This window comes from Prinia subflava, unplaced genomic scaffold (assembly GCF_021018805.1).
Source record: "Prinia subflava isolate CZ2003 ecotype Zambia unplaced genomic scaffold, Cam_Psub_1.2 scaffold_47_NEW, whole genome shotgun sequence".
Classification (NCBI taxonomy): domain Eukaryota; kingdom Metazoa; phylum Chordata; class Aves; order Passeriformes; family Cisticolidae; genus Prinia; species Prinia subflava.
This window is the reverse complement of record NW_026961001.1, coordinates 646,989-669,494: the sequence shown is the minus strand read 5'-3', so window position 1 is coordinate 669,494 and position 22,506 is coordinate 646,989. Positions and strand designations below refer to the sequence as shown.

At 55.4% G+C, this 22,506-nt stretch overlaps 4 protein-coding genes across 13 annotated transcripts in view; 2 read left to right on the top strand and 2 right to left on the bottom strand.

The window, feature by feature from the left end:
* The window catches only part of LOC134565362 (uncharacterized), a 52,299-nt gene extending 48,521 nt beyond the window's left edge, over positions 1-3,778 (bottom strand). The window contains exons 1-2 of one of the 4 annotated variants that reach the window (XM_063424888.1): positions 1,140-3,777; positions 636-757 (exon numbers count right to left, since the gene is read on the bottom strand). Coding sequence is in view for 1 of the 4 variants with exons in the window: in XM_063424889.1 (XP_063280959.1) it covers positions 1,140-1,230 (91 nt within the window). In the remaining 3 variants the exon portion in view is untranslated. Of the gene's footprint in view, positions 1-635; positions 758-1,139 lie in introns of all 4 variants that reach the window. The other 3 variants (XM_063424887.1, XM_063424889.1, XM_063424891.1) reach the window with 3 other exon arrangements.
* Positions 1-22,506, top strand: part of LOC134565370 (zinc finger protein OZF-like) — a 270,401-nt gene that overhangs the window by 53,481 nt on the left and 194,414 nt on the right. The window contains exons 1-2 of one of the 3 annotated variants that reach the window (XM_063424909.1): positions 12,137-12,232; positions 14,338-14,474. The exons of 1 other annotated variant lie outside the window; for it this stretch is intronic. In XM_063424909.1, the coding sequence (XP_063280979.1) occupies positions 14,466-14,474 (9 nt within the window). In that variant the 5' untranslated portion in view covers positions 12,137-12,232; positions 14,338-14,465. Of the gene's footprint in view, positions 1-12,136; positions 12,233-14,291; positions 14,475-22,506 lie in introns of those variants that run through there. One more of the 3 variants, XM_063424907.1, reaches the window with a different exon arrangement.
* On the bottom strand, positions 3,917-12,087 carry LOC134565388 (early activation antigen CD69-like). 5 transcript variants are annotated; one of them, XM_063424955.1, is made up of 5 exons: positions 11,562-12,087; positions 11,105-11,200; positions 10,820-11,004; positions 10,617-10,717; positions 10,231-10,497 (listed from the first exon to the last, which is right to left on the bottom strand). In XM_063424955.1, exons 1-4 carry the CDS (start codon positions 12,085-12,087, stop codon positions 10,622-10,624), a joined length of 903 nt encoding a protein of 300 aa, XP_063281025.1. In that variant the 3' UTR covers positions 10,231-10,497; positions 10,617-10,621. The 5 variants fall into 5 exon arrangements, with proteins under 5 accessions (XP_063281027.1, XP_063281024.1, XP_063281026.1 ...); XM_063424957.1 differs by lacking the exons at positions 10,231-10,497; positions 10,820-11,004 and adding an exon at positions 3,917-5,597; XM_063424958.1 differs by lacking the exon at positions 10,820-11,004 and having other exon boundaries at positions 10,235-10,497.
* LOC134565383 (zinc finger protein 239-like) lies at positions 12,135-17,068 on the top strand. Its single transcript, XM_063424946.1, has 2 exons — positions 12,135-12,232; positions 14,786-17,068. The coding sequence occupies exon 2, from the start codon at positions 14,813-14,815 to the stop codon at positions 15,983-15,985; it is 1,173 nt and encodes a 390-aa protein (XP_063281016.1). The 5' UTR covers positions 12,135-12,232; positions 14,786-14,812; the 3' UTR covers positions 15,986-17,068.

Here is a 22,506-nt window from a genome sequence, read left to right as displayed (position 1 = left end):
TGTCTAGCATCCTGTTACAGCTACTGTTCCAAACTTTACTTCCTCCTTATCCCATCTAAGGAATGGTTCAAGGACGTTTCATCTTCTACTCATCCTTTAGGCTGAAAGCAGGATTGTGCACATGTCCCTGCTTTTCCAGCCATGCATCCAGAGTGTAGCTTGTTAGGTAGGACCAATTACCAGAATACATTGGAATTCAGTTGCTAGGTAAAGGCCATAGAGATAAAATGTAGATTGTTAAAACTCAGCAAAGTGTGACTTAGGTATTGTGAAGACCCGATAGAGCAGCACCAGTTGATTAAGAAACCAGCAAGAACCAGGCTCCTGGTTTTGGCCAGGACAAAGTGACCTGGGAATCAGCCAAACCTTCTCTGCACCTGCTCAGAGATGGAGTTCAAAGAACGAACACCAAGTAAGACTTCTTACTTCAGAAGAGCCCTGCCCCCAACCACCAGAAGGATCCGCACCACAGGGAAGACTAATTCTAACATAAAGTGCAAGAAGGTTGGGAATGGGTGGGCAGTGAGGTGCAGCTTTGTGGGATCTAAGTGTGTTTAAATCTAGAGCCTGTCTCCATCAGCTACGTATAATTGGTGGAAATATCCCCTATGCGTCTCAGATGGAATAAAACAAACCTGCTTCATAATTTCTAATTGTGTAGTCCTTATTGCACTCGCCACGGCTGGTGGGGAAGACAATGGGAGAATTCCACTCTGGGTCTCAATCAGACTCCCACACTGGGCTGGATGGGATTAGACTGTTGGAAAATATACCAACTTTATTTTTTAAAAAAATCTTACTTCTCTATTTAGATACCCACAGAGATAACGACCACCAACAAAACATCAACGACCATCAGCAAACACCAACCAACATCCACCCCAGACACTGCCCCGGGAATAGCTGCAGACACCTGGGCTGGAAAAAAGGCTGAGAAGGAAATCCAGGGGTTCGGATTCCGGCGCTGGCTCGTGCCCAGGCCCCGGCGGGAAGGAGAGCGCGGGCAGCCGCTCCCGCAGCGCCCTCAGGCCACGGCCAACACGGCGCCCACACGGCACAAGGAAGCCGCCACAGCCCCCTGCCGCCCCCTCCGCCCGCAGCCATGGCCCAGCCCCGCCAGAAGCCAGCGCGGCTCCCACCTGCGCTGGGGCCGCCTCCGAGCTCCGCCGCCGCCTCACCGGGCTCCGGCCGCTGCCGCCGCTCCCGGGCCCGCACACGCGCTCCGCCCATGGCGCCTCTGCTGCCACATGGCCCACCGGGGGGCGGGCCCGGCCCCGGCCTGCTCCCCGCTCTGCCCAATCAGCGCCGCACAACCACGACTGACGCCACAATCAGCCAATCGCACACAGCCAGCCCCGGGCTCTGCACACGGCCCAGCCTCGGCCCGCGCTCTCAGCGCCCCCCGGGCTGTGTGAGGGGAAAGGCGGAGATGAGGAACAGCCCTGGCACGGCCCCGGGCCCGAGGCGGGATCGAGCTGCAAACACCAACAAAGTTCTCCGCACCTCCCGGCCCGCCTTTCCCAGCCCTGGGTTGTGGCTGGCTCCGACTCAGCGGGAAGCCCTGGAGCCTCACTTCTCCTAGCCCCTAACTAGGACCATCAGTGCATCCCGAACAAAGGAAATCTGCCCCAAACCCCTGTCGACGAGTGGAAGAGGGGAGAGATTTCTGGTAGAAAATTCCAAAAACTCAGAGCAGGATCATGAGAAGTAAATGAAGCCCCTTCAAAGCAGCTTCCCCTCCCGCCTCCCTCCCTGCAGCTGCCCCTCCTCCCCCGGCAGAGCAGGCACACAGGGAATGGGGCCGTGCTCAGTTCATCCCCCGGGCCTTCTCCCTCTGCTCAGGGACAGGAGTCGTTCCCCTGCTGCTCCCTGGCTCCCTCCCACCGGAGCCTTCTCCAGGAGCTTCTCCAGCCTCGCTCCATCCCACGGGGAACAGCCCCCTCCAGCTGCTGCAGCGTGGGTCACTCTGCCACGGGCTCAGTCCTCCAAGGACAGGCTGCTCCCGCGGGGCCCCTCTGTCCACAGGTGTCCCCTGGGGTCACAGCCTCATCTCAGGCATCCCCCTGCTCTGGCACGGGCTCCTGCAGGGGCTGCGGGGGGATCTCTGCATGCTCGTGGATCTCTGCCTCCAATACCTCCATCTGTGCAGGCACCAGGGATTGGATCTGCCGGACACAGAGGAAACCTCCAGAACCTTCTCCCAGAACCCAGCCCTGTAAAAAACCCAGCGACCAAAAGGAGGCCATGCAAACCCAATACAGCCCCAAAAACGGGGTCCCGGATATCCCCCAGCTCAGGTGCACCCCAAAATGGGCATCCCAGATGTCCAGGGGCTCAGGTGTGCCCAAAAATGAGGCCCCAGCTGAGGGCGTTCTCTGCTGGGCTGAGCGCTGCCTGAGGGCTGGGGCTGCGGCAAGGGGGGACACCCTCCTCCAGCGGGGATGTCCCACAAACAGGGGACCCCCACGAGCCCCCTGGAACCCCGGGGCTGGGCTGGCCCTGCCTGGATGCTAAGAGCCACCAAAACTGCCCTGTCCCTGCCCTCTGCACCTGCACAGGGACAGGGAATACAAGGAAAGGCCCCGGAGTTGAGACAAGGACGGGGAGGGATCCTGGTCCCAGCACCGGCAGGGGCACAACAGACCCAGCCTAGGCACAGGGAGTGAATTTATTCACAGCAGGACCAAAGGAGAAGGCAGAGAAATCTCTCCAACACCTTCCCCCCACCCCATGGGCATGTGGGGGATGAGGGCTGCAATGAGACAGCCACACTTTGGGATGAAGAGCTTGGGGTGATCCGGTTCCTGAGGAGGTTTTGGGGCACCTTCCAGTCGGGAGGGATGAGTCACTGAAAGGGGGAAGACACCTGCCTCTGACACTGGAGTGGGGCCCCACAGGGAAGGTTTTGGGAAAGATCCTGCTGCTTTCCACCAGTTTGGGGGGTTATAAACAGCTTTGGGGAATTCCTGGTCAGTTCATGGTCAAAGGTGACTCCTTTTTTTGGAGAATTCTGTTGCTTTCTGCCAGTTTCTGGTGTTCTGAATGGCCCGTGGTGGAGCCACTTTGGTGTGTTCCGATGCCGCCCGGCCACGCTCTGAACTGGTCCGGACTGGTGCTCCCAGCGCCGCGCGGGGCGGGGCCGCGGGGACCCCCCCAGGGCACAGCGCGGCTGCTTTGGGGCTGGGGCAGCGCCCGGCGCTGGGCATGGGGCGTGTCGGGGGAGCTGGGGCCGCACTGGGGGCACTGGTGGTGCTGGGAGCTCACCTGTGTGGGGCCAGCGGGACTCGGGTGAACGTGTGTGCTCCCCCCGGGGCCCCCAGGCCGGTGTCACCCCCTTTTCTCTGCCCACAGAGCTCCTGAGCCGGCAGCAGCCGCAGCCCCTCCCCGTGGGCTCAGGCCCGGCCGGGAACCCCTGCTCGGTCCCCTGTGGGAGATCAGACAGCTACAGAAGCTGAGCTGGGGAACGCCGCCAACCTTTTGCCACTGGTACCGTGGAAGCTGTGAGAGAGAACAGCGAGGCAAGAACAAAAGTGAAGACTTCATCTCTGGTCACTCTGCCCAGAGAAGATGGAATAGGACATTGCTGGCAAAAGAATGTAACAAGGACTTCATAACCGAAAACATTGTGTTACTAAGGGAACAGGGGCAAAGGTGTCCCAACGGAAAATTTTGTAGGGAAGTTAGAGAACTACGAATGTGAGTGTTTAGTGTAATGAACTGGCTTTGCTTGTGTAGATGGTCCATGTCCTTCTCAATTACCACAGTGCTTGCGCTGATTTCGCGAGGGGTCAGCTGTCCTTGCCAGCCCCGCTGTCATTCTGCCCCTGCTTGGCTGCTCCCATTAATCCCAATAAAACTTCACAGTTTGTCACTACTGAGTACAGACAGCATGGAATAACAACACTGAGTCTCAGCGTAGAGCAAAAATGAGAGCAATCTTTGTTTTCTGAGTTCTCTTTTTATACAGTACTTCAGTACAATTCATATGATTGCTCGTTATAGCTTACACCTCTTTGTAAACATCTTTGCCAGTAAACACGTTGGGAAAACACCACCTGCTGATTGTTCTTCACTTCCCAAGGATTGTTATTGTTCCTCCTTTATTTTTCCCAGGCCACTATCTCAAGCCTGTCTGAAGGTATTATGTGAATGATTTCACACAGACACTGTGGCTGCCTGATGCCTACAGTTCAGACCATTGTCAGTCCCCACACCAGTTCACCCCAGCGCCGTTTATTGGGGAGCACCGGGAGGGTCTTGGGGGGACCCTGCAGGAGAGCCTGGACTGGGTGGGGAGGGTGGGGTCCAGGAGAGGAACACCGGGCACTGCGGGTCTGCCTGGCAACCGGTGAGTCATCAGACCTGCTCGCTCTGATTGGCTGAATCTTGTTCATCGCCTTCTCTGATTGGCTGAGGAGAGGCGAGGAGGAGAGAAATCCTTCCCCGAGCACCAGCACCGGCACAACAGACCCAGCCTGGGCTCAGGGAGGGAATTTACTGCCAACCAAAGCACAGCAGGACAAGGAGAAGGGAAAGAAATCTCTCCAACAACACCTTCCCCAAAGCCAGGGGAGAACACCAGGACCACGGATCACCAGGGCTCTGCCCAACGGGGGTCACTGGGGATCATCCAACGCCGATCCTGCCATGGGGGATGGAGCTGGAGAAGTGCACGGAGCTCTTCCCGCTCTCGGGGCACTCGCAGGGCTTCCCTTGGTGATGCCTCTGTTTGTGTTGGGTCAAGGTTGAGCTCTGTGAGAAACTCTTCCCACACTGGGGACACTCGTAGGGCCTCTCCCCAGTGTGGATGTGCTGGTGTTTTCTCAGGTGGTAGCTACCCCTAAAGCTGTTCCCACATTCCAGGCAGGTGTAGGGCCAGTGTGGATCACTTGGTGCCAGATGAGAGCAAAGATACACCCAAAGCTCTTCCAACATTTCCCCTACCCATAGGTCTTTTCCCCACTGTGGATCATCTGGTGCTAGATCAGCTTGGACCTGTAGCTGAAACCCTTCCCACATTCCAGGCACTTGTGGGGCTTCTCCCCTCCATCAGGCTTCTCCCCCAGCTCTGAGCTCCGCCTGCATCTCCGGCTGCCCTCCTGGCACAGGGGGGGGTCTGTTGCCCTCTTTTTTCTGAGATTTTTTGAAGCCTTCTACTTGCTTGTAAGATGGAGTCAGTTCTTTAGCTACTGTTGCAATATTAAGGGTCAGTCTTTCACTTTCTCAGGCTTTAGAACATAAACAACCCTTCTTGTTTTTGTTCAGTCCTTTGCTTACATATTTCCAGCCTGAAAATAATGTTGGTTGACAGCTAGTCTGGCCAGTGGGGTGAAGGGGTAGTAACCCCAGGAGCCAATGTGCTCCCAAACCCACAAGATTATAAAAGGAAAAGAATAAACAGGCTGAGCCCTTTTTTTTCGGTGGGGAGCAGCTTTCGCTGAAGACCTCTGCCTCTGTGTCGTTGATTATTGCATTCCAGGCAACAGGGGTCTTTCCTCCTCGCAGCTCCCTGCGCTGGGTTTGCAGCCCCTCCTCAGGCAGGATCTCCGAGGCTTTTCTTCCTCCTCCATCCGGACACTCCTTGGGAATGAAAAATCCTGGTTTGGCGGAAAAAAACAAGGGGTGAGCTCCTTGGGATGGGTGTTTCCTCCTTGCCCAAGTTCATCTCAGGAAGTCACCAGGAGTGTTGTGTCCATCAAACTCTTCAGACTACCAAGATCCAGCCCAAAAAAACCCTCCCAGGAGCTCCCCCTCTCTGATCTCCACACTTTCCCCCTTCCCTGGGCCCATGGGGGTCCCGTGGATCCTGCTGTCCCTCCTCTCTAGGATCTCCCTTAGGGATGATCCGGCGATCCCACATCCGCCCGCTCTCTGCCAGCAGCAGCCCCTGCACCCCCCCAGTGCCCAAAGAAAACCCCCGGGCGTTGTGGACCCCCACAATCCACCAAGGGGCATTTGCAGTTCAGCCTCGCCGTCCTCCAAGGTCGAAATATCCACAAGCCCAGAAAAAACAGCAGGAACCCCCCGGTGTATTTGAGGGGAGCTTCCCCCCAGTGCTCACCAGCTGGCACCGAGCGCCACGCGGTGCCACCGGGGACAGCCCCGAGCTGCAGGGGACAGAGGTGACAGGAGATCACCCAGCACCGCACCCAGTGAGGCAGAACTCAGGAGATTTGGGATCTTTTGTCCCCAAAAGCAGCTCAGAGCCCGGCAGCCCCAAGGCTTCAAAGGTTGGTGGAATTTTTTCCAGTGGAAATAGTCCGGGGCAAGAATTAAACCCTCTAATTAGCGGTGAGACTTTAGGATCTTCCAGATCTTTTCTACAGAAACAGTTCTGTTTCTTCTGCTGGTTTTTCTCCATAGGGTAACAAAACTGGAGTCAGCAGGAAAAAGCACGAGGCACAAGTGCAGCAGAAAGAAACAAAGCAGGAACCCCCACAGGCACAGGGAAAATGGACCAGGGGCATCAAGGCTGGCATCAGGATATCGAACAGCACCGGCAGCCCTTCAGCATCGCAGGTCTCCTTCGAGCAGTGCAATCAGTGGGGCTGATTTGGAGCTCTCACTGCCAGCACGGAGCCTTTGGAAGAAGCGGCTCCTGGAAATCCCCTTTGGTGTGGAGTTCAGTTTTCCCAGTTCAGCCCCGGCACACAGGGATGAGGCTCAAACGGCCGAGCTGGGGGATGTCAGGGCTTAAAAGTCATCCTGCGAAGCCGAGGTTTGATCCTGGCAGGGCTGAGCCGAAGCGGCCGCACGGGAAGGGAGAGGAGGGAGGTGGAGGAGCAGCCGTGTTTAACCCCGCGGCAGGGAGTGTGATCGATCCCGGGGGAGGAATCCTGGGGAAGAATGGCAGGGGAGAATCCCGGCGGAGGAATCCCAGGGTATCAATTAACGGAGTAATTAATCCCGTTTAATTGAGCGGCGGAACGAAGCGGTGCCCAGTGCGTGCAAGAAATTCAACCCCAAATCCCCTGCCGGGATCCAAACCACAGCCGGGATCTCATCCCATCCCACAGTCGCTTCCCCTGCCTGCACCACCCGGAGCTTTGCACCACCACAGCCCCTGCAAAGGCCCCAAACCCAGCCCGAACTCCCAGGCCGGCTCAGGGCTCAGTCGCTTCCCGCAGCGCTCCCCGGGACCGAGATCCCGGAGGGCACGAACGATCTCCGTGCCCGCGCTGGGATCGCGGCAGGTCCGGCTGGCCCCGAGCCCGCGGGCCGGACCCTCGGAGCCGGGGCGGGGGTCGCTGGCCCGGCCCAGCCCGGCCCAGGCCAGGGGAGCTGCGCGGAGCCGCCCCCAGCGCCCGCGGGGCCGGACGGGCAAAACACAAACCTGGCCCAGCCTCTGCCCAAGGAAGGCAGGGAAAAGCTGCTCCCCTCCAGCAACGGGACCCCATCCAGGAGCCCGTGCTGGCCCGAGTCCAGCCCTGCTTTTCCCAACAATCAAAAGGCTCCCAAACAAGACACCTTCAAGAATAAAAAAGCCCAAACCAACCCAAAATCCGGGTTGTGCAAAGAGACGGCTTCAGCCTCACTGCCCTCTGTGCAATGTGCTGATTTATGAGGGGGAAAAGCCAGGTGGCATTTCAAGAATCGTGGAATCGTTGAGCTTGGACAATGGCTTTAAAGTCGTGGAGTTCAGCCCTGCAAAAGCCACCCCTGACTGTGTCCTCAGGTGCCACCTCCTCGGGTCTGTCAAACCTCCCCAGAACAGGGACTCCCCCCCTGCCCTGGGCAGCCTGGGAAGGGCTGGACAACCCTTTCCGTGAAGGAATTTTCCCTATTTCCCCCCTCTCTTGGGACAAGAGCCCAACTCCACCTGGCTCTGAGCCCCTTTCCAGGTAATTTGAGTGAGAAGGTCCCTCCTGAGCCCCCTTCTCTCCTGGCTGAGCCCCCTCAGCTGCTCCTCTTGAGTTCTCCAGACCTTTTCCCAGCTCCATTCCCATCTCTGGACATGCTCCAACTCCTCAATGCCTTTCCTGGAGCTTGAATCCACCAGCTCATCCAAAAAACCAGGGAGACTCTTTGGAAATGGGGTTGGAGATGAGCCCTTCAAGGGGAAAGGAGGGGAAATGCTCCCAATGGCTCAAGAACTCTGTTCCCCTTTTCATTCCCTGTTTTCAGGTCACTTCCATGAGACAGCTGCTCCCTTTGGAAACCAGGATGAGATTAGATTTGTAGGCAGCAGGAAAGGTACGAACCAACCCCCAATTATAGGAATAAAAGATGTTAAAGGTGTGAGGCTCCATTGCTGATCATGTGTTTAGGGAGATTTGCTCATCTCCATCTGCCGAGGGGCTGAGAACCATGGACCTATGGAGGCACCCAAAATTCAGGAATTGATCCCCATTTAGGAGAAAATGGCCCAGCTAAGGTGATTCTTTAATTCTGCAATGAGCACCAGCCAACCCAGGGCCCCATTTCTGGCACCTCCCCCGGTCTGACCTCTCCCATTTCCATCCCCTCGTGAGACAAACATCCCCCAAAGCTCTTTTTCCTTCTGACAAACGGCTTTGAGGCCCTGTTGGATAAAAGATGCCCTGTCCCTTCTAAGAGCAGGGATGGCTGCTGCGGCCAGCAGTGTGAAAGCACAGAGGGGGTGGCGCAGGGGCATCCTGTGGAAGCTGCCTCAGGTGACTCCAGAGCTGCTGCGGCCAAAGCAATGCTGATCCTAGGAAAAGGCTCCTCAGGGGAGGGGATACGCTCCTTCAGCAGCCAACTCTTCCCTCTCCACAGCCTGATCCCACCTAAGCCCACCTGAGCCAGGGTGACAGGCACATTCCAGCTCCTGCCACCTTCCTCTTCTCCTTTGAGGAGGCAGAGAGGAGACACAGCCCCAAGAGTGCCAAGTGAAGGGGGAACGTGGAGTTAGGAAGAAATTGGAAAGGGCTAGAGAAGAGGGAGAGAAGAGCAGGGCCCCTCAAAAACAGTTTCTCAAACAAAATTCAAGGGGAACCCTCCAGATTTCCCTGCTCTCTGAGCTGAAGCCCTCGCTGGATGCTCCAGGCTGGATGAGCAGACTGGGAGCGCTGGGAAGGGGCCCTGGCTCGGGGCGCAGCCCCCGGGGCAGCCCCAGGGCCCCCAGGGCAGCTGCAGGGCTCCGCCAGCCGGGATGGAACGGAGCAGGGGGAGCAGGGCAAGGGACGGGGCTGCCAGCGCCAAGGGAACACGAGAGACACCGGGGGTCTTGACAAGAATTTAATAAAATAACCCCAAATTATAAAGAATACAAAAACAGCAGCAGCAGCGGCACCATAAATACTGATGGGGTCATGCAAGGACATCCCACAGAAGGCTCTGAATTGGAAGGGATCCACAAGGATCGAGTCCAGCCCTTAAGGTAACGGCGCCTGTGGGGTCAAATCACACACTGGCATTATTGGCACCTTGCCCTAACCAAGGTAACATTCACGTGGAAGCACTTGTTTGTAGTCTGTATTCACAGTGTTATACCAATATAGATACAAAAGCTATTTATGAAGGTATAAATATAGGGTTAGAAATCTGTTTCCACAGTGTTATATCTACCTATATATACAGGCTTAGTGGATAAATGTGTAGTGTGTTACCATGAGGTTTTTTCCTAGCTGCCTGAGCGGTCATATTAAAGGAGAAGGCTGTACCTTCTCATGCTCTTTTAATGTAAACACCAGCTATGTTTATGGAACATAGCTATTGTTTTTACATTCCATGCTGGGACAAACAAGACTGTGTGACAGTCCCCTTAACCAATGTGGTGGGGAGGTTGGAACTCCATCCTCCAATCCACAGGCCTCATAGGAAATGTAGAGTTTTGTAAATAAACTTGGTCTTCCTGCCCTGCATGCTCTGTGAACCCAGACCAGGGTCCCAGTCTCATTTCCTGGTAGGCCTTGCAGTGATAGTAGTGCAAGAGAAAAAAGATGATTCCCGGAGTGGCTCCAGAAGGAGAAAAAAAAACCCAGCCCCAGCCCAAGCAGCCACACATCAGCTCCCACATCACCTCCCCTTCCTGCAGGTTCATCTCCAGGAGACCAGGCCCTGAGGTGACCCTGAGACCAAATCCTGAGATGTTCAAGAGATCAGGCCCTGAGGTGACCCTGAGACCAAATCCTGAGATGTTCATGAGATCAGGCACTGAGGTAACCCTGAGACCAAATCCTGAGATGTTCATGAGATCAGGCCCTGAGGTAACCCTGAGACCAAATCCTGAGATGTTCATGAGATCAGGCACTGAGGTGACCCTGAGACCAAATCCTGAGATGTTAATGAGATCAGGCACTGAGGTGAGCCTGAGGTCAGTGCAAGGCAGACCCTGCGGCTGAGGAAGGACATCCCAGGGTTTGGGGAAGGGGCAAAGCTGTGACTGCCCAGCACACAGAAGGTGCTTTGTCCATCCCCTGTTACAGGAGAGTTTGGGGTTTGCTGCACAGATAGGGCATCGGATTTGAGCAGAAAATGCTCCTGAGTTTATTCTCAGCCAGGAAAACACACTCTGCATCGCCCAGGACAGGAATCCTGCAAGGAGGAGCAGAGACAATGCTGGCACCACAAAAGGACACTTTCTGCCCCATCCCCTGCCAATGCCCCAGGCCCTGACAGGCCCCCCAGGCCCTGCTCAGCTCCCTGGGACTCACGAGGACTAGAAGCTGCTGCTGTCCTCCCACTGCAGCTGCTCCCCCCGTCTGCACAGCCCGAGCCAGTAATCGACATTCCCACTGAGGCGGAAGAGAAACTCCTGGGAAGCAGAGAGGAGCCGGCAGTGGGAGCTGCACCCCCGGCCCAGGAGCCCCCCAGGCTCCCCTCGGCCACCCCACACCCCCCCTAGCCCCTCCCTCACCATTTCCTCATCCCTGAGCACGGCCAGGGAGGCCCCGAGCTCAGAGCACCCAGCCTGACCCTGAGCCCAGGTGCGCTGATCCTTCCAGAGGAAGGAGCAGGTCCTGAGGGACCCAATCCACCCATCAGGACAGGCCAGCAGCTGCCGAGTGCCAGCAGCAACTGGAATATTTGTTTGTCCTCCCCCTGCAGAGGGAAGAGGAGAAGGTGAGGATTCCCCTCCACAGGCAATCGGGACCCTGCTCTGTCCCGAGGGGCTGGGCTGAGGCAGCTGCCCCTCCCTTACCTGACCGCAGAGCCAAGGCCAACACCAAAGCCACGACCAGGAGCACGAGCAGGGCCAGAACCAGGGCGACCTTGGGATGGGATCTGAACCTCTCGCCTGGAGCAGTAAAGAGCCGCTGGCCGTGAGGACGGGGCTGTCCTGAGCAGGCCCAGCCCTCACATCCCCCCACCCAACACCCAGGGAGCACAGCAGGGACCCCCCATGCTGTGTGCCCCTCACTCAGCCGCCAGCAAGAGAGGCAAGGGACAGGGACACAGCCAGGGCCAGGGGACAGCCGGGGCCACAAGAACTGCCCAGAGCCGGGGGCAGCCGGGGGTGTCTGTCCCGGCCACTGCAGGGGCCCAGCAGAGCATGAGGGCTCCTCCAGAGCCCTGCAAAGAGCCACAGCCCTGCCAGCCCTGTGCACCTGCGGTGACTCTGTCCCCTCCCTGCAGGGCACAGCCGGCCCTGCACTCACCCAGGAATTGTCGGGGTTTCTTCCGTGCGTTCACAGCTTCTGATCTGTTCTGGGAGTTCGGGGGCTGCTTCGCACTCCCAGTGCTGGAGCAGAACTCATTCCCCACATCTTCATTCACCGCACACTCAGCAGTGGCACCTTCCTGCTTAGGACAGGTGGCTTCTTGCGCCCGAGGCAGGTGTGAGCAGACGAGCCCCGGGCCGGGACCGGCGGTGACAGCGCCTGGGAGCTGCCGAGTGCCGGAAAGGAGCAGCTGCGGATCGGGCTCAGCCTCCCGAGGGGAAGAAGCGGCAGCCCTGTCCTGGCGGCTTGGAGCCCAGGGACACTGAGCCACGCCTCGTTCTGGCGCGCTGAGGGGCGACCGCGGCCCGTCCCGCTCCGCATTTCTCGCCTCAGGCCCAGCGCGGGCACGGCCCCTCACGGGGCTCTTGGGCCATGGAGACGCCGCAAAGGGCGGGAAGGGTTTTCCTTCAGGGCAAGGGGGGCTGAGAGCCTTCCGCGGGCAGAGCCCGCCCCTCGCTGCCATTGGCTGATTGTGCCGTCACTCCTTGTTCTCGCGCGCTGATTGGGCAGAGGCGCCATTGGCGGAGCGCGTGTGCGGGCCCGGGAGCGGCGGCAGCGGCCGGAGCCCGGTGAGGCGGCGGCGGAGCTCGGAGGCGGCCCCAGCGCAGGTGGGAGCCGCGCTGGCTTCTGGCGGGGCTGGGCCATGGCTGCGGGCGGAGGGGGCGGCAGGGGGCTGTGGCGGCTTCCTTGTGCCGTGTGGGCGCCGTGTTGGCCGTGGCCTGAGGGCGCTGCGGGAGCGGCTGCCCGCGCTCTCCTTCCCGCCGGGGCCTGGGCAGGAGCCGGGGCCGGAATCCGAACCCCTGGATTTCCTTCTCAGCCTTTTCCAGCCCAGGTGTCTGCAGCTATTCCCGGGGCAGTGTCTGGGGTGGATGTTGGTTGGTGTTTGCTGATGGTGGTTGATGTTTTGTTGATGGTCGTTATCTCTGTGGGTATCTTTTGGGCTCTTCCCAGTCTGTTGAGATGTTTAACTCATCTCTGGTGAGTAGTGTAACATCCCTTAAATAAACCCCTTTAAAATATCTTTCCCCAGGGCAATGGGAAACCTAGCCTGAGTAAAGAAATAAACTAAAAAATAGTTTTAAAGTTGGTGTATTTTCCAACAATCTCATCCCCCCCAGCCCAGTGTGTGACTGTGACTGAGCCCCAGAGTGGAATTGTCCCGTTGTCTTCCCCAGCCCTGTGGCAGTGCAGGCACAGCAAGCACTGAAGCTGCAGCAGTGGCAGCAAGGATTGTCCCCAGTGGCAGGAGGTGCCCAAGGAGGGTGCCCAGGCAGAGCATTCCAGCAGAGGATGTGTGGGCAGGCCCAGGGGCTTCCCCCGCTGTGGAGCCCTGGCTGCTGCTCCCTTGCCTTCAGTGCGGGCTCAGTCCCGGCCTGTTGAACATTCACACACAATTCCAATTCCTTTTGTGAGTCTGGGAGAGCCATGGCTGGGGCATGAATCATTTTGTTTTTTTCATTTTCTCAAGTTTTGTTCTCTTTCTCAAGGCCATACCAGAACATTACGGCTCTCTGGGGTTAAAAAAGTCATACAATGTTCTGGCTAGAAGAGGGAATCCTTAAACCAGGTCCTTCAATTCCCTTTTAATCCTCAGAATTGTCACAGCTCATTTTTAGTCCTGTGTAATTGTTGAGATGTTCATGGATTTAGGGTCTTTAAAGGCCAAGAGCATTTTCCTGGTTATTATGCTGTTATTTATTACATAAATGGATCAGTATCTAAGGCAAGAGCTCTGAGCATGTGGTTTTACTAAAAGTATAAAGTCTAAGTGGGGTGTAACAGCAAACTGACAGAGAGTCTCGACCAGGGGGGAAAGACAAACTGGGAAGGGGTTCCAGCCACGAGGAAAGACAGATAGACAAGGGGTCCCAGCCATGAGGAAAGACAGATGGACAAGGGGTCCTGGCCACAGGGAGAGGCAGATTCCCAGCCCAGAGCCCCGTCCAGCCCAGAGTCCCGTTCCCCAGCAGCGCTCCCTGCAGCTGCAGCAGAAACAGCAAAGCCGCTGCCGCAGCAGCAGCAGCAGCCACAGCTGCACCCCCCGAGCAGCAGCAGCAGAGAGGCAGAAGCAGCCCCCAAGCGATGCAAGACCTGACAAAGTCCTGACAGCGGCTCCTGGCCACGGCTCCCTGGCAAAGCCCCGTTCTCTCTTGTTGTAGATGGCAGGAGGATGGATCGATCATCAGAGAATTGATGAGTCGATACCATTGCCCAAACCCAGGGGAATTTTATCCATAAACCATAAATGCATGTTCATATCCCTATCTATAGGTTGGCCAATCAACTAAGAACACAATTCTAAAACATTCTCACTACACCAATCTAAACCTAGTTTTGAAAATACGAAAAACTAGGAAGGTTGGTATCAATCCTTACACAAAAACCTACGCACATATTTTATCTTTAAATATAAAAAGCTCTATCATATAGTGTATCTATTAAAGGTTCTACCTCATTCATGTAAAAATTTTACCTGCTCTGTCAAGTACTGTGAGCGATGTTCTAAAATGTTTTTGTTATGTCTAAAACTGAATTACCAGGCCTTAGGGCTCTGGGCTCTGTGCTAGCTGACATTCTTAAAGCGCTTAGAGTCTGCTTATTTAAATAATAAAGTCTAAACTTCTACTTGATATTTACGTGGCTTAATATATTTTAATTTCTCTAAAGGCTTTAATTCAATCCCTACATCTTTCTCTCTCTCTTGGGAACCCAGAGGGGCATGCACTCCATCAGGTAGGCACACAAGAGGAGGAGGAGGATCAGGAAGAGGAGGCACCACAAGGTTCCACCCCTCCCTGGATCTGCAGCCTCCCCCCAGCCCCAGGAGCGTTGCCCCCCCACATGCAGCAGGTGACCGGGGAGGGGATCCACGATTGTCATGGGAGTGAATCTTGGTATTTCTGAGCTTTATTGGGCTAAATGTTGGTGCTTTGTTTATTTTCAAGGGGCTTAATCTTTATATTTTAGAAGAGGTTTTGGCTGAGTCTTGATGTTTGGGGAGTTTTTGATCTGTGTCCTGATGTTTGGAGGACTTTTAGGCTGAATCTTGATGTTTTGGAGGTTTTTACGGACACAAGGTGCCAATGATTTCGTGAGATGAACTTGGGCAAGGACGAACCCCCAGCCTAAGGCCCTCTCTTCTTATTTTTTCCCCAAACCAGGATTTTTCATTCCCAAGGAGTGTCTGGATGGAGGAGGAGGAAAAGCCCCCGAGATCCTGCCCGAGGAGGGGCTGCAAACCCAGCGCAGGGAGCTGCGAGGAGGAAAGACCCCCCCTGTGCCAGGAGGGCGGCCGGAGATGCAGGCGGAGCTCAGAGCTGGGGGAGAAGCCTGATGGAGGGGAGAAGCCCCACAAGTGCCTGGAATGTGGGAAGGGTTTCAGATACAGGTCCCAGCTTATCAAGCACCAGGTGATCCACAGTGAGGAACGGCCCTACGAGTGTGGGGAGTGTGGGATGAGCTTCAAACACAGCTACAGCCTGGTGCAGCACAAAAGGATCCACAGAGGGGAACGGCCCTTTGAGTGTGGGGAGTGTGGGAAGAGCTTCATCCACAACTCAAATCTCATCCGGCACCAGGTGATCCACACTGGGGAAGGGCCCTATACCTGCTTGGAATGTGGGAAGAGCTTTGCATGGAGCTCTGGCCTGAGAAACCACCAGCTCATCCACACTGGGGAGAGGCCCTACGAGTGTGGGGAATGTGGGAAGAGGTTTCCGAACAGCTCTGATCTCCTCAGACACCAGCAGATTCACACAGAGGAGAGGCCCTTCCGCTGCCCCGACTGCGGGAAGGGCTTCAAGCACAACTCCACCCTCACTGTCCACCGGCTCAACCACACCGGGGAGAGACCCTACGAGTGTCCCGAGTGTGGGAAGAGGTTTCAGACCAGCCCCACTCTCCTCCTACATCAGCAGAGTCACACAGAGGAGAGGCCCTTCCGCTGCCCCGACTGCGGGAAGGGCTTCAAGCGCAAATCCACCCTCATCAGGCACCGACGCATCCACACTGGGGAGAGGCCCTACAAGTGTCCCCAGTGTGGGAAGAGGTTTCAGACCAGCTCCAATCTCCTCCTACATGAGCAGATTCACACAGACGAGAGGCCCTTCCGCTGCCCCGACTGCGGGAAGGGCTTCAAGCGCAACTCCACCCTCATCAGGCACCAGCGCATCCACACCGGGGAGAGGCCCTACGAGTGTCCCCAGTGTGGGAAGAGCTTCTCCTGTAGCTCTCACTTGACCCGACACCAACTGAGGCACCATAAGGGAAGCCCTGTGAGTGCCCCAAGAGCGGGAAGAGCTCCGTGTGCTGCTCCAGCTCCATCCCCCATGGCAGGATCAGCGTTGGATGATCCCCAGTGACCCCCGTTGAGCAGAGCCCTGGTGATCCGTGGTCCTGGTGATCCCCGTTGGGAGGACACCTGGCTGGGATGCTCCATATCTTCCTGTCTCCCCGTGGGCACCTGGATGAACGCAGGGGCAGGAACATCCATGGGGACACAGACTGACATTGGGAATTCCCTGGGGAGAGTGGGTTTGTTGGCTTTCAAGCCAATAAAATCTTTTGTGTTCAATGCTATCTTCTGGTGGCATCAAGGAATGCTGGATGGTCTTGGAGGTCTTTTCCTGCTTCAGGGATTCAATGATTTTGATTTCCTATTGTGCAGTGTTCCACAGCCAAATGGAGATGGACTGGGGGGAAAACCAAGATTTTGGTGAAAGTGGGGTGGAAACCCCTCCAAAAACGGTTCTGTCCCACCCAAGCATGGTGATCCTCAGCCAACACGGACACAGAAACCCTTTTCTTTTGGCCTTAATTTGATTTTCATTTCTCTTCATCCCTTCAAAATACCCAACAGTGGGGCAAAAGAAAGACATTGAACTAAGACATGGGTGGGGGAATGGGGACACATGGACATGGTGGGACACAGAAATGGAGAGTGAGATGGGGACACATGGACATGGAAGTGGACATAGCCATTCATGGGGATCTGACGAGACACAAGCACAGATGGAGACGTGGGGGGCGATGACAGGGATGGAAACGTGGTGGGGAGACAGCCCTGGGTGAGGACATGGTGGGACATGGCCAGTGACATCTGGGGACATGGCCCTGGCCGGTGCCATGGGGGGAACTTGCAGGGGCTGTGGGGGATGCTGGGTTTGAGGGAGTTGAGGGTTCCTGGCAGGGACTTGGGCCTCACTGAGGGCTTTGGGGACCCCAGGCCCAGCGGCTGCAGCTGTGCTGGGAGACGCTGGCGGAGGTTGTGGGGCAGCTGCTCAAGGAGCCCCTGACCTGGACTCTCCTCTGTGCATTGGGGTCCTGGAAGGGAATGAACGTCCTTGTCCCCAGGAGGGAAATCCCAGCAGCCCCACGGTGTTGGGAGCAGCTGAGAGGCCCCAAAAGAAGGGGAAAGCCAGACAGAGGTGTCCTTCTCCAAAACTTAACCCCCAAAATCCTAAACTCAGGGATTCTTCCCAGAAAATAGCTGCCAGGAGGTGCCTGAATTAAGTAAAAGGGGGGATGGTACCCCCAGATTCCATTGGAAGGGGTCCCACTCCTCCTTTTTAATCCCTGGGATGCAGCCGCGGAAGTTTAGGCTGGAGCAGGATTGGACTCTTGGCCCAGCCTGGGCACCCCCCATGAGCCCCCTTCTCAAATTTCCTTGGCAGCTTAGAGGCGTCCCAGTGCCTTTTGGGGTTTGCTGAGTGCCGTGTCTGGGTTCAGGTGTCTCCCAAGGAGTCCCCATTATGCGGTTACACGGCAGGGGCATGAAAGGATCTCCATTCTAATCCATCCTGGGGCCTCTTTTGCCCCCCCCGACCAATCACAGTCCCTTTCTGACCCATCCCTTCCCTCCCTTCAGGAAGAGCTTCGCAGTTCCGGATCCATCCCTTCCATCCCTTCCCCTACAGCTCCGCAGTTCCTGACCCATCCCTTCCATCCCTTCCCCCACAGCTCCGCAGTTCCTGATCCATCCCTTCCATCCCTTCCCCCACAGCTCCGCAGTTCCTGATCCATCCCTTCCATCCCTTCCCCTCTCGGACAAAGCCGCCATCCCCGCCTGCTCCCCGAGCCCGCCCCACAGCGCCCCCTGCAGCCGCGGGGGGATCATCGCCCCTGCCCCGCCCACCGGGAGCCACCAGCGCCCCTGCCGGCCGTGCCTGGAACTGCACCAAAGGGGAAAGGGCCGTGCTCAAGGAAGTGTTCCTGGCTTCTGCTTCTGGTTGTTATTGATGCTGGGCTTGGGGTTGTTTGTTTGCCTGGTTATACATACCAGTAAAGAACTGCTATTCCTAGTCCCATACTTCTGCCTGAGATCCCCTTAATTTCAAAATTATAATAATTGGGAGCGAGCGGGTTTTTATTCTCCATTCCAAGGTAGGCTCTGGCTTTTCCCTGGCAGACAACTGTCTTTTCGAAAGCAAGACACTGTATTAGGGAAGAACCTGCTGCTTTCTAGAAGTTTTGGTGGTTATAAACAGCTTTGGGGACTTCCTGGTCAGTTCATGGTCAAAGGTGACTCCTTTTTTTTGGAGAAGCCTGATGCTCTCAGCCAATGTCGAGGGTTCTGAATGGCCCCTGGTGGACCCACTTTGGTGTGTTCCGATGCCGCCCGTTCACGCTCTGAACTGGTCCGGACTGGTGCTCCCAGCGACGCGCGGGGTGGGGCCGCGGGGACCCCCCCAGGGCACAGCGCGGCTGCTTTGGGGCTGGGGCAGCGCCCGGCGCTGGGCATGGGGCGTGTCGGGGGAGCTGGGGCCGCACTGGGGGCACTGGTGGTGCTGGGAGCTCACCTGTGTGGAGCCAGCGGGACTCGGGTGAACGTGTGTGCTCCCCCCGGGGCCCCCAGCCCGGTGTCACCCCCTTTTCTCTGCCCACAGAGCTCCTGAGCCGGCAGCAGCTGCAGCCCCTCCCCGTGGGCTCAGGCCCGGCCGGGACCCCCTGCTCTGTCCCCTGTGGGAGATCAGACAGCTACAGAAGCTGAGCTGGGGAACGCCGCCGACCTTTTGCCACTGGTACTGTGGAAGCTGTGAGAGAGAACAGCGAGGCAAGAACAAAAGTGAAGACCTATGTCTGGTCACTCTGGTCACTCTGCCCAGAGAAGATGGAATAGGACATTGCTGGCAAAAGAATGTAACAAGGACTTCATAACCGAAAACATTGTGTTACTAAGGGAACAGGGGCAAAGGTATCCCAACGGAAAATTTTGTAGGGAACTTAGAGAACTACGAATGTGAGTGTTTAGTGTAATGAACTGGCTTTGCTTGTGTAGATGGTCCGTGTCCATCTCAATTACCACAGTGCCCGCGCTGATTTTGGGTGGGGTCAGGTGTCCTCGCCAGCCCCGCTGTCACTCTGCCCCCCGCCCATCTGCTTCCACTGTTCCCAATAAAATGTCACAGTTTGTCACTACTGAGTACAGACGGCATGGAGTAACAATATTGAGTCTCAGCGTAGAGCAAACATAAGAGCAATCTTTATTTTCTGAGTTCTCTTTTTATACAGTACTTTGGTACAATTCATATGATTGCTCGTTATAGCTTACACCTCTTTGTAAACATCTTTGCCAGTAAACACGGTGGGAAAACACCACCTGCTGATTGTTCTTCACTTCCCAAGGATTGTTATTGTTCCTCATTTATTTTTCCCAGGCCACTATCTCAAGCCTGTCTGAAGGTATTATGTGAATGATTTCACACAGACACTGTGGCTGTCTGATGCCTACAGTTCAGACCATTGTCAGTCCCCACACCAGTTCACCCCAGCGCCGTTTATTGGGGAGCACCGGGGAGGGTCTTGGGGGGACCCTGCAGGAGAGCCTTGACTGGGTGGGGAGGGTGGGGTCCAGGAGAGGAACACCGGGCACTGCGGGTCTGCCTGGCAACCGGTGAGTCATCAGACCTGCTCTCTCTGATTGGCTGAATCTTGTTCATCGACTTCTCTGATTGGCTGAGGGGAGGCCCGACAGTTGAGAGAAGGAGGAGAGAGATCCTCCCCCGAGCACCAGCACCGGCACAACAGACCCAGCCTGGGCACAGGGAGGGAATTTACTGCCAACCAAAGCACAGCAGGACAAGGAGAAGGGAAAGAAATCTCTCCAACAACACCTTCCCCAAATGCAGAGGAGAGCACCAGGACCACGGATCACCAGGGCTCTGCCCAACGGGGGTCACTGGAGATCAGCCAAAGCTGATCCTCCCATGGGGAATGGAACTGGAGCAGTGCACGGAGCTCTTCCCGCTCTCGCTCCCGCTCTCGGGGCACTCACAGGAATTCCCTTAGTGGTGCCTCCGTTGGTGTTTGGTCAAGGTTGAGCTCTGTGAGAAACTCTTCCCACACTGGGGACACTCGTAGGGCCTCTCCCCAGTGTGGATGCACTGGTGTTTTCTCAGGTGGTAGCTACCCCTAAAGCTGTTCCCACATTCCAGGCAGGTGTAGGGCCAGTGTGGATCACCTGGTGCCAGATGAGAGCAGAGATCCACCCAAAACTCTTCTAACATTTCCCCCAGTCACAGGTCTTTTCCCCACAGTGGATGACCTGGTGCCAGATCAGGTTGGAGCTATAGGTGAAACCCTTCCCACATTCTAGGCACTTGTGGGGCTTCTGATGGTGGAGGGTTAAAAATATAATTTCTGTATAAGTTAACCACGGGGTTAAGTTGAGGTATGTGTAGGGGGAGGAAAGTAGAGAACATACAACTAGAACTTGACGCAGCTCGGCTTTGGAACAAGCGTCAGCTTCTGCAACCAGCTCCATGCTATTGTAATGACCGAATCAAGTGTGACTGTAGCCCAGGAAGATAATTGAGAAGCATAGTTTTAACCAAATCAAGTGTGGATCAGGGTAGAAGTGTAGGTATGATTTAAGATAGTAACTAAGGAATAGGATAATCAGTATCTAGGGGTGGAGGTTAGTTAACATGTGTATAATTTAAACTATAAAAATCACAAATCGACTCTGTATTCTTGGGCACAAGATTTGGGCGTATCATCGCCCCTGTGTCCCCGTGTGCAAATAAAGAACCGCATATGATCGCCTTCGTGTGGTTATATGTTTTCCTACGCTAACATTTTTGGCGACCCAGGACGGGACCTTATGGGCACAGCCAGGACCCCGCGACCCAATCACGCTCCAGCCGGCACCGGGTGATTTCTCGGGGAGCCCATCGGCGCCGCGACCCTCACCGCTCACAACGACCCCTGGTGAGAGGTAAGGTTCTTTATTTTCTGATCTGGGGGCCTGCCATTAAGATGCAGCAAAAGCTACCCTTGGTTGGGCAAAAGGAATTCCTGGTGGTATTGCCTAGGCAGCCGTCCATCAGACATGGCGAAAGCGTTGCAGGTTCGGCATCTGTGGTTTTTATGTATCTGTAACATGGAGAAACTAAAAGGGTTAAAAGAGGTTTTGGGCAGCAATAATGCCTCTATACCAAGTTCTTCTCCGTTGGGTTGTTTGTTGGCACATTGGAAAGAGGGGAACTTCGGTCAGGAATTATGAAAAGATAAATTGATTGAATATTGTAATGTTCACTGGCCAAAATATGCTTTTCCTGAAAACCAGAGGTGGCCGAAAAACAGGTCTTTTGATGTGAAGGTTATTATGCAACTTAGATCGCTTTGTACACAAGATGGAATGGTAGAACAAATTCCATACCTTGATTTATTTCTATGCTTGGTCAAGAAACCAGTTTTGTGGCCTGACAAAATGGAAGCAATGAAGCTTGAGAATAATAAGTGTCTGACTTGTGTCAAAAATAAGCATTGTATGGAACATGTAGTTTTAAGTGAAATTTTAGAGGAAAGAAGAGATGAATTAGATGTAAATTTATCAATAGAACCTATAGCCCCTGCCCCCACCACAGCTCCCTCAACACCGAGTTCTACCCCGCTCACCCTGACCCCACCTGATTGTCTTACACCCCCTCACTTGCACCAGCACAATATGTTTCACCCCCACCTTTGTCTGCTGAAGGTAATTATCCTCCTTTGCCTGTGCCTGCCGCTCCTCCGCCTGCTCGGATGCCTGCCCCTGCTCCGCCTGCTCAGAGAACCCCCCTTCTCCACACACACCTGCTCAAAGCTATCCTGCTCCCCCGCCCACGCCCACTGAAAGATTTATCCCCCCTCCAACACCTCCACTCCCACCTACACCTCCTTCGCCAGCTCCTGTCCTGTCTGCCTCCCTGTACCCCCCCTGCCAGATTCACCTGTCCAGGATGTGATTGTGAGGCGGAAACAAAGGGAGAATGTGAAGAAGACAGATAGAATGGAAAGTAGTGACAGTGAAGCGGATGAGCTAGATGCCCCAATAGCTCACCAAACACGAGAAAAACTGGCCCCGGAGTGGCCTAAGGCAGGAAAGGGTATATTAAAATCAGGCAAACAAAAGAGAACAATTATTGCATGTCATGGGTTGGCACTGGCTAGATGTTAATGCACTCATGAATATATGTTTTTTCTCTAACAACTCCTGTGGGATGTGATCAGGAACAGAGCAGAGCAGGCTTAAATCTTGAAAACAAAAAAAAACCCACTAAAACTTTATTAATTACATAAGAACAGGGACAGAAATACTCTTAAACACACACAGAGACAGAAATAAAAACTTCTTAGAACATTTCTTCTCCCAGTTTCTACCTCCCCACCCATCACTTTTCACAGACCAACCTTTGGGTTTTAGATCAAACAATCACCACTCAAAAAAAAAACTAATCTTCAATTCAGCAAGGGAGAGAGGAGTCTCTCTGGCACCACAGACTGTTCTCCAGAACACACAGGTCTACTCCTTATGTGTTCCCATGTCACCCGTGGCACCGCCCAGAGAAGTCTGCCAGGGTGACTCTCTCTTTTTCCTATGTCCAGCGCTCTCACCGCTGTC

What these genes read in the sequence shown, in the direction of transcription:
- LOC134565383 (XM_063424946.1), top strand. Translation starts at nt 14,813, where the DNA reads ATGGAGGAGGAGGAAAAGCCCCCGAGATCCTGCCCGAGGAGGGGCTGC.
- LOC134565388 (XM_063424954.1), bottom strand. Translation starts at nt 12,087, where the DNA reads ATGGCAGCGAGGGGCGGGCTCTGCCCGCGGAAGGCTCTCAGCCCCCCT. An exon ending in GAAACCCCGACAATTCCTGG is followed by an intron (nt 11,201 to 11,561) that starts GTGAGTGCAGGG and finishes TTACTGCTCCAG; the next exon opens with GCGAGAGGTTCAGATCCCAT. An exon ending in GGCCTTGGCTCTGCGGTCAG is followed by an intron (nt 5,598 to 11,104) that starts GTAAGGGAGGGG and finishes CCGCCAAACCAG; the next exon opens with GATTTTTCATTCCCAAGGAG.